At 49.2% G+C, this 12,479-nt stretch overlaps 1 protein-coding gene across 1 annotated transcript in view; it reads left to right on the forward strand.

Moving 5' to 3' along the window:
• Nucleotides 1-5,893: 5,893 nt before the first annotated feature.
• Nucleotides 5,894-12,479, forward strand: part of PCDH7 (protocadherin 7) — a 28,249-nt gene continuing 21,663 nt past the window's right edge. The window contains exon 1 of the mRNA XM_012656748.1: nt 5,894-10,083. Within this exon, the coding sequence (XP_012512202.1) occupies nt 6,910-10,083 (3,174 nt within the window). The 5' untranslated portion in view covers nt 5,894-6,909. The remainder of the gene's footprint in view (nt 10,084-12,479) is intronic.

Here is a 12,479-nt window from a genome sequence, read left to right on the forward strand (position 1 = left end):
CACTTTGACTTATAGAGAGTTGAACACTGATTTCATATCAGCCACTCATGTTGCTCCGGGGAAGTGATAGTCCCCCTCCACTCAAGGCTGCCCAGAACTAGTCAGTGGCCTCATCTGACCACAAGGGGGCCTCTAAGAAGTACAATCCCACTTTAGAACTGGAAACCAAAAGCAATTATTTGGGGAAAGGTCTCAATGATTGCCATATAAGGATCAGCATCTGTCATTGGAAATTTCATTGTGACTGAAGTAGTCAGTAAAATTTATTATATTTCTCACTCTAGAAATAGTGTACGTTATGTGTTTCCTAATTACTATCAATCAACTTTACTTGAATAAAGTGTTGTACCACCGGAAGTGATATAGTTAGCATAGGTCAACATAGTCAGAGGCCAAAGCTTCTAATTCACAATTTTCAACCATTTTTGGTATAAACAAGGTCACTTATTTCAGTATTATATTTGTACAAGCCATTATAATCAGATTTTCCCCAAAATTCTTAACATATTTTCTAGCTTAGCGGTCATTATTCACAGCATCATTTAACATCTCCTGCCACAACAGTAAAAATATGCCAAATGTCTCAAGTTCATGCTGCAAAGGGTATTGGTGTGTCCAATTTTACCATTTAGAGTGAAAAGAAATAGCTTCAGGTGGCCCTAAATATTAGGATATATTGCTTTTGACCTACCAAAGGTCTTTTTCCCAAAAAATCAGTGAGATGTACGAAACACTGTGCTCCCCCCAAATTTAGATTTTTAAGGATGTATAAAAATTAAAGTTGTAAAAAGTTCACATACTAATTATTTTGTAAATAAAAAACAATGTCAGGTGTAATAACTACTGCATCTTTTTATATGTGCCATAAATTGTAAATCTGCGCTATATTGCATGTTTTGGCATTTAAAACTTTAGATATTAAAAAAAATCAACTGTCAATCTGTGCTAAGCTTAAAGTGGAAATCGCTTCTATCAAGTGTTATTTTCAAACCTAAATACTCTACTAAAATCTGAAAATCAGACAGCCCATAAGTTAACATTTAGATAAGCTTATAATTTATTTTCAAAGGTTTCTTTTTCTTGTAAACTGGGTTTTTATACTGGCCTTGTGGCAATGTTTTATAGTTATGCAATAGCTAGTACAAATCAATTTAGCTTAGTTTCTGTGTTCTTTTATTGATACATTGTAATATATGGCTTTGCATAATATGAATTTATGATTTAAACGGCACAACTGATTCTATTTCTTGGCTAAAGACCAATTAAATAACCACTGATGCAAGCAGTTATTACCTGCTTAAAAGGAAATCTGTGGTTTCCTTATTTAAACTGCTGAGTTTTTGTGTCCATCAAAAAGGCTGTTATTGCAATGAATAATTTAGCCATTTCAGTCTACTACACATTTTAATACGAGCATGGATTTAAGGCCGAAAACTATGCCTAAAGTTTCACACAGTCCCAAGGATCAGAATCATACTTTCAATAGCTATGCGTACTTATATTTAATATTTCAAATAACATGGTTACAGGAAAATAGTGTCTAATAATTATTTAGATAAGGAAGACTGATGTATCAATTTTGGCAGAAGTAGTTAGTGAAATGGTTGATCGCGAAAGCCTAGAACACATGTCTTTACACGTATGAGAGGACCCTTTTTAAAAATATGAAAGGTCAATGGATTTGGAGATGTCAGAGTGTCATTTCCTCTGTTTGTCCCTTGGTGGAGTTCTTGAGTCACTTTCTCCCTTTCTGTCAAACTGCTTTATATTTCTTTCCAGAACTGGCTATCATGTTTACTGTATTTAACCTTTTTCTCACATTATTGTGAATACAGCGTTTATTATGAATAAAGCCCCCCGCCTCCGCCCCGAGATCACATCTCTAGCACCTACTTTGTATTCTTAACTGTAAACTTTTGTTGTGGCTACCTTCTCTGTCTTTTCCTGAAGCTTAAACTACATCACGGATCCTGAATGCTATTTTTCAGCTCAGTCACTGAAATTTCTTAATTGCAAAGCAGTTTTAGGCAAGCGATGTTAGTAGGTAAATTAAAAAGAAAAAATGGAAAACTACAGAATATTGTAACTTTAGGGTAGGATATGTGGCATAGAAAAGGAACCCTCGGTCAAGGATGAAACACGTATGCTAGAATAGGATGGTATTTATATTTTAATCAATTTTAATCAATTTCAAATTTTATATCTCGGTTTCAAAGGGACAGTTCTTTTTATTGTCCTTTAAAAAAAGTCAATAAAGGAAAAACAGAAATCCCCGACATTTCAACATTCCTTCAAACATTTTGTTTCCTACATACGATGACGTCCTGCCACTCTGATCAATGCAAGCTTTAGGACGCTGATCTCATTTTCTCTCTCCAGTTCTGCCTGCTAAAGCAGCAGCAGCAGCAGCAGGCTCTTTAATTTATTGCAGCCGGTTACACTTTCGATCCCATTTCCTTCGGAACCCTTTCCTCTCAGGTTGAGAAGATAAATGCAGCCTTGGGTCTGAGGAGCCGGGCGGGGTTTGCGGGTGGGAGCGAAGCCGGATATCATATTCCCTCGGTGAGGTCTGGTACCGGGGGGGACTAAGTCCCCCGGTTCCATTTAATGAAATTGCTGAGCACTTGTGACACTGGCTCTGAGACTGCGGAAATGGGGCGGGGGTGGGGGGACTGCTTCTGTCCTCCATGCTCCCTGCCCGCCAGCGGGGCGGGGGCGGGGGCGGGGGTGCTGGAGAGTGTCAGCCCCTAGACAGGGGGCGGAAGAGGATCGGGAGTTCCAGCGCGGCAAGGGCACCCCGAGGCCACCCCCCACCCCCACCCCCACCCCCAGCCCGCCTAGTCTGTTCTCTTCCCCAGAACCGCGCCACCCGGCAAAGCCGCCGCCACTTCTTGGCTGCTCTGGCGGAAAGGTCGGAGCCCGGGACGGAAGGGAAGGGAGCGAAGCCAGGAGGCGTTAGGGCCCCCGCAGTCTGGCCGCACTGCTCTCCATGCAGAACACGTCGGACCCATTTCCCACGCCGGCTTGGCTCGGCGGCGGAGTTGGTAGGGATGAGAGTGAGGAGGGCGGGCCGGAGACTCCCCCCCGCTCCCAAACAGGGAACCACTCCACTGTGAAGGGCGCACCGCACCCCCAGTCATCTGGGAAGAAATGTGCAGCGCTCCGAAGAAAAGCCGCCCACTTCGTCGCCCCCAGAAAGTGCGCGCCGAGCGAGTGCGCGCCGAAGTGGCGGGCAAATGCTAGCAGACGCGGGGGGGCTTATTCAAGTTTGTGGTCTGGAGAGGAAAGAGTGAGTGCACAACGTCTCTGCCCACGCGGCTGCCTGAAGTTTGCAAAATCTGAGTGAGGCGGCCAGGGCAGTGAGTGCGCTGCACCATATTGCCGCGCGTCGGAATGCACGGCGCGAGAGCGAGCGCACACAGCCTCCCTCCTTCGCTTCGGGCCGGGAAAAAGGAAGACCAGGGTCAGGGGGAGGCAGGCGTTCTGATAAACCGGAGTTCTCGCCAAATGTAAGGCGGACTTGGCGTTGCTGCCACTTAGCCAGCCGGGAAGGCGCTGCGGCGCCCGCCCCCGCCCCCGGCTCGAGACTGCGGCGGTGCTCACTGAGCCTGCGCGCCGGGCTTTTCTCGCTGATGCGGCAGATACAGCGCTGAGAGGCGCGGGTGACTAACGCGGGAGGGTTAGCGGGGAGGCCGGGTTCCCTGCTCCGGCCTCGGAGGAGGAGCCGCCACCTACGGAGTGATGCCGCGTTAACAGACTGGAAAATACTCGCCAGCTCCCTGGCACTTGCTGCACACGCTTCCATCCTCCGCGCTCCTACGACCCCGCTTACCGAGAGCTGGGAAATCGCTGCCGCCTCCCCCCGCCCCCATCCCTGCTCGCCGCGCCCGCCCAGACAACCGCGCGCTACATCTGCTCCTTGACTTTCCTGGCGTGTGTCTTGTTTGTGTCGTTCTGCCTCCTCACTCGGATCTCGGCGTGGGTAAAGAAGAGTGCCCACGCTGGACGGATTTCTGTCTTTTCCTTTTCGCTTCGAATTCTCCTGTAAGGAGAGGCCCTTAAATGTCTGTAGATTGGTCAGACGAGCTGAGGACCAAGCAGTTCCCAGCAGCAGCTCTTTTTCTCTTTCGAGATGGTCAAAACTCTCCCCTAAATGTCTCCAGCCCGCCTCGACCCCCTCGATCATGGCTAAGCCCCTTCGTTTAACAGAAATAAATGAGGAGTACTTGGCTATAGTCCAGAAAACACAACAGACCTCATGTCCGATAAGCTGGGATTGTGGTGGTCCTGATCGAAAACTGGGGAAGCCCCGCGTGGGGGAATATCAGGAAAGATCAAGTGGCACAAAGTCAAAAGAAGCTAGGGGCACTTCGGTACACAAAGTTGCCATTAAAGTTTATTTCCTTTTTATCCAGATAGGTGACGCTACACTTTGCCGGTTACTAAGGGCCGTAGGTTTCTATTCAGAAAATAATATCGAGGTTTCCAACATGTGTTTATTCCCCAGGCGCGCGCACACACGGTGTATCCCGAGCAAGCACGAAGACAGGAATGTCAAGCATTTCAACAAAGACAGGCGTCCCCCTTCCCCCATCCAATCCCTCCAAAGTCTGCACTCCCAAAAAAGGATCCCTCGACCCTTCCCTCTGGAGTTTGATGTTCTCTCTTCATTACTGCAGCCCGTCATGGTTTTTCAGAACAGCAGCGTGGCTTCCTGGGCGCACACGGGTTTCCCAAGCCACGAGTAACCACCATGCCCTACCAAAATGCTAAATCTCGAACCGGAGCTACTTTAAGGGGGAGGACATCATCTGAGAGGGGGAACAAGAAGGAGAACTGTATCCTCAAATCCGTTTCAGAGCTCTCACGTACGCACTGGGCATTATTCAGAGGAGGAGGAAATTTACCAGCCCCAGGGAAGGAAAGCAAGTCCCCCAGAGAAGACCGCGGCTGCACTTGCTGGGGGGACTAGGTTTGGGCCTAAAGGGGGCTGGCTGGGACTGGGCACACTCGGAGCGTTCCCGGGAGCTGAAGCTGGGCTTTCTGGAGCGCGGCGGCTGGCTGACGCTCCCTCCCGCCACCTTTCCCGGGCCCTCCTCCCTCGCTCTCTACGAGTGTGTAGTTTCGGCGGCTCGGCTGCTGCCGCCGTCGCCGCCGCCGCCGCCGCCGCGTCAGGGACAAGCCTGAGCCAGGAGCGAGCGATCTCCCAGAAGCAGCCACCACTTTGGGCAACTTGCGGGGTTCCGGCTCGCAGATAGCTAACGGGAGCTACCCACTTGCGGTTCAGTGTTTCAGAGCCGCGGCAGCCCGAGCGAGGGGCGGCAAGAGCGCCCGCACCAGACTCTCCCAGACGCGAGAGGGGACGAGACAACTGCGGAATTCACCCGCCGTGCCAGGGCACTTCCGAGGCCACAACAGACTGGCACTTTTTTCCCCCTTGGCAAACTGGATTTTTTTTTTTTTTTAAGCTACTTGGCAGCTGTCTCTGACTCCACCTCCCCCTCCACCCCCTCCCCAAAGCCTTTGGCTTTTCTTCGGAAATCCGGACAAAATTGGGCATCTTTGTTAATTGCCGTTGGGGGAGCCCGGCCGTGCGCTTTCCCCGGGCCAACGTCGCCTGTGCATCGAGCCTGGTTTGCTCACCTTTGAACTGCAAAAGGATCAAGTTCAGCTCGAGTTCCCTGCATTGGGACTGGGAGGAAGGAGAGAGAGAGCGTGCAGGAGAGCGAGTGGGAGAGGGGGAAAGGGGAAAGGAAAGGAGGGAGGAGAGAGAGGAGGGAGGAGAGAGGGAGGGAGGGGAGGGATCGAGAGAGCGGGGAGAGAGAGCGAGGCTGCAATCTCCTCCCTGAATCGCGCACAGCGCTGCAGATCCCACTGCTCCGACATGCGGGCCGAATGCAGGTGAGAAAAGGCACGGACTCTGCGGCTGCGAACCCAAACTTGGGCACCGCGCGGTGCGCACGGCTCAGCCCTCGCCCCCGCGGGCGAACGGCTGCTGCGGTTTCAGGCGGAGGCTTCGTGACTAATGACCTTGCGCAGAGTTGTTAAGAAAAAAGAGAAATCCGAGCTCTCCGGGTGAGAAGGGACTGACTCTGGGCGTCTCTGAAGATGGCTTGGGCTGCTCTTTGGCGCGCCGGGGGGACCCGGACGCGGACGGCTCTGTGACGCGAGTAGTCTTCACTGCACCGTGCCCGAAGCGACCTGCCAGGGATTTTTCATTCTCGGTCTGTTGACTGGCTTCCCCGCTGCCTGAGCGGAGTCGGAGTTGAGACTGGCTTGTTGCTGGCCCCAGCGCCTCGTGCAGGAAGCGACCCGCGTTTGCTCGGGCAGAGGTAGCGGGAGCAGAGGCTGGGTCTGGAGTGAGTGGCTGGAACGTGAACTGGACTCAACTCGAGTAGCAGCGAAGACGAGCGGGGCTGACAGCGGGGGAGGCTGCAGGCTCGTTGTTCCCCACTGCTTCCCAGCCCCACCGCCCGACTGCCAGAGCGGTTCTGGCCCCTTCGGACAGAGTGGGGACCGGATCCCGGGATCCTCCGCCCGCTGCGGGGATGACTCTGGGTGGGGGCGGGGGGGCTGCCGAGCCAGCGGCGCGCAGTGTCCCGTGAACTGTGAGTACTGCGACTGAACCGCGGCCGGCAAGCGGGCGATTAGCACCCATTGCATGAATTATGAAACAATAACTTTCGGAAGAAGCAGGAGGAAAAAAAAAAGAAGAAGCCTCTATCGCTGGTCCCCCACCACCACCTCCGGCCGAGTCTGCACGCTGCTCTTGCCCCCTCCCTCCCCTTCCTCTCCTTCCTTTCCTGTAGAGGGGATAGGGCTGGGGGGAGGGCAGGCGGCTAGCCCCGCAGGAGGGGGCGCCGAGGGGGCTGTGGTTAGAAGGAGCAGTAGCAGCAGCAGCAGGAGAAGATGCTGAGGATGCGGACCACGGGATGGGCGCGCGGCTGGTGCTTGGGCTGCTGCCTCCTTCTGCCGCTCTCGCTCAGCCTGGCGGCCGCCAAGCAACTCCTCCGATACCGGCTGGCCGAGGAGGGCCCCGCCGACGTCCGCATCGGCAACGTCGCGTCGGACCTGGGCATCGTGACTGGCTCGGGTGAGGTGACTTTCAGCCTGGAGTCGGGCTCCGAGTACCTGAAGATCGACAACCTCACCGGCGAGCTGAGCACGAGCGAGCGGCGCATCGACCGCGAGAAGCTGCCCCAGTGTCAGATGATCTTCGACGAGAACGAGTGCTTCCTGGACTTCGAGGTGTCGGTGATCGGGCCCTCGCAGAGCTGGGTGGACCTGTTTGAGGGTCGGGTCATCGTGCTCGACATCAACGACAACACGCCCACCTTCCCGTCGCCCGTGCTCACGCTCACGGTGGAGGAGAACCGGCCGGTGGGCACGCTCTACCTGCTGCCTACGGCCACCGACCGTGACTTCGGCCGCAACGGCATCGAGCGCTACGAGCTGCTCCAGGAGCCCGGGGGCGGCGGCGGCGGCGGCGAGGGCCGGCGCGCCGGGCCGGGCGACAGCGCCCCCTACCCCGGGGGCGGCGGGAACGGCGCGAGCGGCGGCGGCTCCGGAGGCTCCAAGCGGCGGCTGGACGCACCAGAGGGCGGCGGCGGCACCAACCCCGGCGGCCGCAGCAGCGTGTTCGAGCTGCAGGTGGCCGACACCCCGGATGGCGAGAAGCAGCCGCAGCTGATAGTGAAGGGGGCGCTGGACCGCGAGCAGCGCGACTCCTATGAGCTGACCCTGCGGGTGCGCGACGGCGGCGACCCTCCTCGTTCCTCGCAGGCCATCCTGCGGGTGCTCATCACCGACGTGAACGACAACAGTCCCCGCTTTGAGAAGAGTGTGTACGAGGCCGACCTGGCAGAGAACAGCGCCCCGGGGACCCCCATCCTGCAGCTGCGCGCCGCCGACTTGGACGTGGGGGTCAACGGGCAGATAGAGTACGTGTTCGGGGCGGCCACCGAGTCAGTGAGGCGGCTGCTGCGCCTCGACGAGACGTCCGGCTGGCTCAGTGTCCTGCACCGCATCGACCGCGAGGAGGTGAACCAGCTGCGCTTCACGGTCATGGCCCGCGATCGCGGGCAGCCCCCCAAGACCGACAAGGCCACCGTGGTCCTCAACATCAAGGACGAGAACGACAACGTGCCGTCCATTGAAATCCGCAAGATCGGACGCATCCCGCTCAAGGACGGAGTGGCCAACGTGGCCGAGGACGTTCTGGTGGACACCCCCATCGCTCTGGTGCAGGTGTCGGACCGAGACCAAGGCGAGAACGGGGTGGTCACCTGCACCGTGGTGGGCGACGTGCCCTTCCAGCTCAAGCCGGCCAGCGACACAGAGGGCGACCAGAACAAGAAAAAGTACTTCCTGCACACCTCAGCCCCTCTGGACTACGAGACCACTCGGGAATTCAACGTGGTCATAGTGGCGGTGGACTCAGGCAGTCCCAGCCTCTCCAGCAACAACTCCCTGGTTGTCAAGGTGGGAGACACCAACGACAACCCGCCGGTGTTCGGCCAGTCGGTGGTGGAGGTTTACTTCCCTGAGAACAACATCCCCGGCGAGAGGGTAGCCACTGTGCTGGCGACAGACGCCGACAGCGGAAAGAACGCGGAGGTTGCCTATTCCCTGGACTCATCCGTGATGGGGATCTTTGCCATCGATCCCGATTCTGGGGACATCCTCGTCAATACGGTACTGGACCGTGAGCAGACTGACAGGTATGAGTTTAAAGTTAACGCCAAAGACAAAGGCATCCCTGTGCTGCAGGGCAGCACCACGGTGATTGTGCAGGTGGCTGATAAGAATGACAATGACCCTAAGTTTATGCAGGACGTCTTTACCTTTTATGTGAAAGAAAACTTGCAGCCCAACAGCCCTGTCGGGATGGTCACCGTGATGGATGCTGACAAAGGGCGGAATGCAGAGATGAGCCTGTACATAGAGGAGAACAGCAATATTTTTTCTATTGAAAATGACACGGGGACCATTTACTCCACAATGTCTTTTGACCGGGAACATCAGACCACATACACTTTCAGAGTCAAGGCTGTGGACGGGGGAGATCCTCCCAGATCCGCCACGGCCACAGTCTCTCTCTTTGTGATGGATGAAAATGACAATGCTCCCACAGTTACCCTTCCCAAAAACATTTCCTATACTTTACTGCCACCTTCAAGTAATGTCAGGACAGTTGTAGCTACAGTGTTGGCAACAGACAGCGACGATGGCATCAATGCAGACCTGAACTACAGCATCGTGGGAGGGAATCCCTTCAAACTGTTTGAGATTGATCCCACCAGTGGTGTGGTTTCCTTAGTGGGAAAACTCACCCAAAAGCATTATGGCTTGCATAGGTTGGTGGTGCAAGTGAATGACAGTGGGCAGCCTTCCCAGTCCACTACGACTCTGGTGCATGTGTTTGTCAATGAAAGTGTTTCTAATGCAACTGTGATTGACTCCCAGATAGCCAGAAGTTTGCACACCCCACTCACCCAGGATATAGCTGGTGACCCAAGCTATGAAATTAGCAAACAGAGACTCAGTATTGTCATTGGGGTAGTTGCTGGCATTATGACAGTAATTCTAATCATCTTAATTGTAGTGATGGCAAGGTACTGCAGGTCTAAAAATAAAAATGGCTATGAAGCTGGCAAAAAAGATCATGAAGACTTTTTTACACCCCAACAGCATGACAAATCTAAAAAGCCTAAAAAGGACAAGAAAAACAAAAAATCTAAGCAGCCTCTCTACAGCAGCATTGTCACTGTAGAAGCTTCTAAACCAAATGGACAGAGGTATGATAGTGTCAATGAGAAGCTGTCAGACAGCCCAAGCATGGGGCGATACCGATCAGTTAATGGTGGGCCTGGCAGTCCTGACCTGGCGAGGCATTACAAATCTAGTTCCCCGTTGCCTACTGTCCAGCTTCATCCCCAGTCACCAACTGCAGGAAAAAAACACCAGGCTGTACAAGATCTACCACCAGCCAACACATTTGTGGGAGCAGGAGACAACATTTCAATTGGCTCAGATCACTGCTCTGAGTACAGCTGTCAAACCAATAACAAGTACAGCAAACAGGTAAGATGTATCACAAATATATTTAAATATCCCAGAGAAGGCTAATAACTCTGAGATAGATCTCGTCTTCTGTAAAGTTTTGTCTTTTCTTTTTTAAAGTTATTGTTGGAAATTTTAATAGCAGGAAATCAATGTTAATTCACGCACCATTAATTGAACAGAGGCCAACTACAAGAAGTGTAGCACTGTATTTTGTAAGTCAGACCTAATGTTCACTAAGCTACTAAAAGAAATATTCAAAGTGGGCAGGATTTTGCACTTCTCTTTGCACTTGACAGCCCTAATTCATCCTATATTTTCTGTTTCCGGAATAAAATGTATATATTATTTGAATGGTTACTTTTAACCTGAAATTATTTTCTTTTGTGGCAACTAAGTGTATAATTGCATCCAGAGAGGAAATTTCTAAAGTTACTACTGGTGTCTATTTAAATTAGAAACCATTAAAGTTTTAGCTATGTTATACATAATGCAGGATTTTACAGATAAGTGGATGCTGATTTATGCAAATGCAGTAAGAAGTCTGAGATACTGAAATACTAACTACTTTGACAAAAATGGTGGTTTAAAAATATTTACTGACATGCAAATGCCATGCAAAACTACATTTTCAATACTTTATAATAACAGATAAACCATTAGGCTTCTACGATGATATGCAATCAGCATTTACGTTCTTCCTATTTGGTATTAAAACTTTACAAACAAAAATAAATTGCATGATCCATGTATCATTTAAGCCAAGCAACACAAATGTTCATGATTGATGTACTGTGTGCAATACTGTTATGCATTGTGATATAGTGAGAATATAAAGGTTATGTGAAATATTTGACATAGTCGTTTCTTGGTAAAATGTGGAAACAGTATATATATATATATATTTTTTTTTTTTTTTTCTGAGGGGAACTTTGGAAATTACAAAATTTATTTTTGGAAGTTTTGCTTGAGTGAAAATAATCCTCAGAAAGTTTATGTTTTATACCTACCAAAGTTTGATGCACAGCAAATAAAACCTTTTGAGAAGGGCTGTGTCTAATAGTGTAGCAAACTCTGCTAATAAAACATCACATATTTCTTATTGTCAAAACTCATCTCAAGAAACACATTTATGACTGTCAAATAATATTTCTATTCACTATGCTTTGCATGTGAAATATGGGATCTTAGGAGAATTGAGGTAAAGGAAAAACTTATAGTGTCATTAAGGATGTTATAGAAAAGAGATATTAATTCCTATTGCTTTCATAATTATTAAAATTAGTTTCCTAAAGAAATATTTCCTATATGTAGTATTTTAGTGTAGCTATTGGGATAAGGAGAAACAGACTTAATATGCTTTTATATCCAATAACAAAAGCAATACAAGAAAACACAGGTTTGAACTAATTACATTAAATAGCTTTTGAAAATGTCTTTTGATGCATGTGAGCTTGAATTCCTTATTTATTTTAAGCCAATGTTTAACATAGTGGAGACTTTTATATCTGTTATGTTATTGCTTTACCTGGAGTTAAAAGCAGATTTCTGTTTTGTTTTTGGTGCTTTTATCAGTTTTGTAAATAAGGAAGATTTCAGTTAAAATAATAGCACTTTTTAAACATTACTTATAAACACCCACGAATAAATTGACATCTGTAGAAATTTTCCTAGAAAATGGTAACATATAATGCAAAAGGGTGTGATTTTTGCAGAACATTTACTTCTTAGTTCTTATCCTAATAGCACTTTTGTCCTGTGGCTGAATGGTATTTGCATTTTCAATTGTGTAATCTCATGCTTTTGAGTGGACATATCAAGTGGCAGATTTATAGATACTTTACACAAACACTTCATATGTTCTCTGCTGTCACTTAAGCTTCATTTGGCTCATCGGATGGGGTTAGCTCTATATTCCTGAATATTTAAGACAGCTAATGTCAAGACTGTTGGCATCCTGTTTAAAAGGCAAAGTGATATGCTTATAAATAAACTAATGTATGGTGTTAGTCTCTTAACTGAGCAAAGAAGTCCACATACCAAAAGAGAAAACCCTCAAAGCAATTGGAATGAATCACACAGTTTGCCAAAGTGACTTTAGAAAACTTGTGTGTCATTAGGTATTCAAAGGATGTATAAAGTTTTAACCACAAGTAAATAGCTGACCTAAAATGAAATAGAGGCAAATGAAACACATTCTCCTTTAATGTAATTAGTAACGGTAATTGATATGCTTCATCTCCTCAATATTGCTGTCAGGGGACAAGGGATCCATTTACAAAGTTACGTTCTGTTTTGACATCTGACATAAACAGGATCCTTTTCATTCTGATTTTTGTTAGTACCATAAGTAGGTAATTTTATTTTTTCATTTTTTAAAAATATTACCTTTAATTTTTTCAGAACTGCCAAAATAT

This window comes from Propithecus coquereli, unplaced genomic scaffold (genome assembly GCF_000956105.1).
Source record: "Propithecus coquereli isolate 6110/MARCELLA unplaced genomic scaffold, Pcoq_1.0 Scaffold518, whole genome shotgun sequence".
NCBI lineage: Eukaryota > Metazoa > Chordata > Mammalia > Primates > Indriidae > Propithecus > Propithecus coquereli.